Source organism: Salmo salar, chromosome ssa09 (genome assembly GCF_905237065.1).
Source record: "Salmo salar chromosome ssa09, Ssal_v3.1, whole genome shotgun sequence".
Classification (NCBI taxonomy): domain Eukaryota; kingdom Metazoa; phylum Chordata; class Actinopteri; order Salmoniformes; family Salmonidae; genus Salmo; species Salmo salar.
The window spans coordinates 130,168,007-130,171,417 of record NC_059450.1 but is presented as its reverse complement, the minus strand read 5'-3'; the positions used below and the strand labels follow the sequence as shown (position 1 = coordinate 130,171,417).

Here is a 3,411-nt window from a genome sequence, read left to right as displayed (position 1 = left end):
GGCTGTGTAAGGTCTATTTGACCAAGAAGGAGAGTGATGGAGTGCTGCCACAATCACCCAACCTTAATCCAATTGAGATGGTTTGGGATGAGAGTGAAGGAAAAGCAGGCAAATGCTCAGCATATGTGGGAAATCCTTCAAGACTGTTGGAAAAGCATTCCAGGTGAAGCTGGTTGAGAGAATGCCAAGAGTGTGCAAAGCTATCATCAAGGCAAAGGAAGAATCTCAAATATAAAATATATTTTGTTTTGTTTAAGACTTTTTTGTTACTACATTATTCCATATGAGTTATTTCATAGTTTTGATGTCTTCAATATTATTATACAATGTAGAAAATAGTAAGAATAAAGAAAAACCCTTGAGTGAGTAGGTGTGTCCAAACTTTTGACTGGTACTCTATGTAAATGTGATTTCAGTTTATTTCATTTTTTTAACAACCTGTTTTTGCTTTGTCATTATGGGGTATTGTGTGTAGATTACATTTACATTTACATTTAAGTCATTTAGCAGACGCTCTTATCCAGAGCGACTTACAAATTGGTGCATTCACCTTATAGATTGATGAAAAAAACAATTTAATCAATTTTAGAGTAAGGCTGTAACCTAACAAAATGTGAAAAAAGTCTATGGGTCTGAATACTTTCCAAATGCACTGTACATATCTACCCCTACCACTCCAGTATACCTGAACATTATAAATATGGTATTGGCACTAACCCTGGAACTAATCCTGTATATAGCTTACTAGCTTTCTCATGTTCTTCTTAATGTCAATTTCTCATGTGTTTTTGTTCTACTTTACTTTATTTATAGTAATATATATTGATATTGATTACTGCGTTGTTGGGAAAAGAGCTCACAAGAAAGGCATTTCACTGTACTTGTGCATGGGACAATACAACTTGAAACTTTGTGACTCATTTAAACACAGATGCATGCTCTCGTCCCTTTCAAGGAGAATGTATTGTAGGATAAGTGTGATTTACGGTTAATGAGAAAAGTGCAAACTATAGATATTCTCAATATGCTTTAAAAGTATAGGCTATTCCAACTTGCTGTTATATTTCTTGCTGTGAGGCCTTCTCCACTTCTGAATGGATTGATATGACAGCCTTGTGGGAATGTTATTTGGAGAACACACATGACGGCCTATGACATAATTCTCACAAACTAATGTAGTTTGATGGGAAATGGGAAGACGACCCAGTGAGTAATAGAACCCCAAGAGTTTCTCACAATAACCGTTGAGTGAATTTCAGAATCGGCAGAGTTGAGTATCAGCTCATACTTTGTTACTGTAATCTTTCAAACCTGTCTATAGCTCCTCACTGCAGGTTTTCACAGGTCTGTTTAGATGCATCTACTGGCACACCACAGTCAAGGTTCATGTCATTGATACAGTTACTGTACATTTCCTGGAGCTAATCACAACTGTAACTCACTGCAAAAGCCACTTATTACAGAATATCTTTTTTGCAACTTTGCTTGGGAGGTGGAAGGAATGTTTTATTTCTCTCAATCAGGTCATCTTTGAAATTACACACATGGTTAATGTTGTTTGAGACGTTTACATTTTTTCTAATTAGAAGACACGCTGCAATGCATATACTATAATTAGCTTAAACACATAAGCATATGTAACATAGCTGTTCATTGAAATATACCTTAAGATTAACACAATATATCATTGTCTGTGGTCTTTGAAAACCAAAATGCATTTCAATACCACAAAATCATGTGATAAATAATAACAATACCAATGGCCTTGCCTGTTAAGCAAGTGTTATGTTTTCATATGACCAGTAATTAAGTTATCAACAAGTATTGGGGAAATGTTCTTATTCACCCCAAAAAATACATAATATTTAATTGCAAGGAAAAACTTTTCATCCCTTAGGCCATAGACAAGCGGACAAAGACATCGCGGGGCAAGAATAAAAACAATGTAATCAAAGAATCTCACATTAATGTACAATTTCAAATTAATTGGCAGGATGGCAGCCTCCATGAACGGGCACCAGAGCTGGATCAGACACAGGAACAACTGGATAGCGTGGAGAATCACCGTTTTACGACCTTTAGATAAAGATTTCTTATTGTCCGATGCTTCTTTGGCCACTGAAATTATTCTAGCATAGGTAAACACAATGGTGATGGACATAACCAGAAAGTAGAACTGACCTATAGCTGATCTAAGGTGTCTCTGCCACTTGTGTGCAATAAACATCTCTGCTGAACACAGCTTATACTGCGTGTAGAAGCCCAGAGGGACTGAGGCAAAGAAGATGGAGACAATTATGATGGGCTGTATGGCGCTGATGCTGTGGATGAGTAGGATGCAGTGAATGGCTCTGCGTACAGTGGAGAGCTCTCCGTGGCGCAGGGGCATGCAGATGGCCACATAGCGCTCCAGGCTCATGGCTGTCAGTGTCAGCGGCGTGACAAAGGTCAACTCACTTAGCAACACACAGAAGACAACACACACAGCAGCTGGCACGGTGACACTAAAGTAAGTCAGGAGGAGCAAGTTATTAGTCATGATTAGGTACAGACAGTCAGCCAGCAGCGTGTGAGCAAAGAAAACATAACGTGTGTTTGAGAGAAAGGTGTCCTTTTTGAAGAAGGTGAAGATGAGCAGGCAGATGATGTAAATGAAGATTGCATTCATCAGCTGGACTATTATGATCCTGTCATTAACTTGTTGCACAGAGGAGCTGCTACCATCATCTGCAGTTGTTGTATTGTTGTTAGCCATATCACACAAGGGAATAGCTAATAACAAGAAGTTATGTACAGAAATTGTATTTCATAAACATGTTACAAAGGATGAAATTTAAACATGCAATCATCAGCTTTCTAGCAATAGATAACATATTTAAATATATTTAAAATCTTAGATGAAATTAAAAACGCAGAAGCACATTTCCAACACAATGCTTTGTTTCTTCTTGTAGGATATAGATTTAAATATGGCAGGTTGCCTTAGAAAGGAATCATGCCACTGAAGCAGCACAGTACAAACAGGTATTCTCTCAGTCTCCTCTTGAATCCTCAGGCAAAGATCTACTGACAGAGCGCTCTGCATGAACTCTTTATAGAACATTTTATTTATGGAGGATTTCTCAAATGAATGTTGTCATGAAACTTCAGATACACCTCATTCCTATATTTAGACCAACCATATAATTACTGTAATGCACAGTAATCTCATAGGATTATAACATTTCAACATGTTTTCTGGGTATATGCCTATGTGTGTGTCACGCCCTCAACAGAAAAAGTTCATGTTGATCCACTGAGGCAAATAGGACAATGTCAGAGTTTTATTCAATAAGAGAAAAGCTGCGAAATGGAGGGTTGAAAATAAATAGCAGGGAGGGCCAAGTAGCCTAATGTTTGCGAAATATTTGG

The 3,411-nt window shown here is 37.6% G+C and overlaps 1 protein-coding gene across 1 annotated transcript; it reads right to left on the bottom strand.

Annotated features, from left to right (window-relative positions):
- Nucleotides 1-1,783: 1,783 nt before the first annotated feature.
- On the bottom strand, nt 1,784-2,897 carry LOC106612753 (odorant receptor 131-2-like). The gene has a single exon (XM_014214231.2). It carries the CDS (start codon nt 2,753-2,755, stop codon nt 1,784-1,786), a length of 972 nt encoding a protein of 323 aa, XP_014069706.1. The 5' UTR covers nt 2,756-2,897.
- Nucleotides 2,898-3,411: the final 514 nt, after the last annotated feature.

Coding starts and splice junctions, on each gene's coding strand:
- LOC106612753 (XM_014214231.2), bottom strand. CDS start 2,755: ATGGCTAACAACAATACAACAACTGCAGATGATGGTAGCAGCTCCTCT.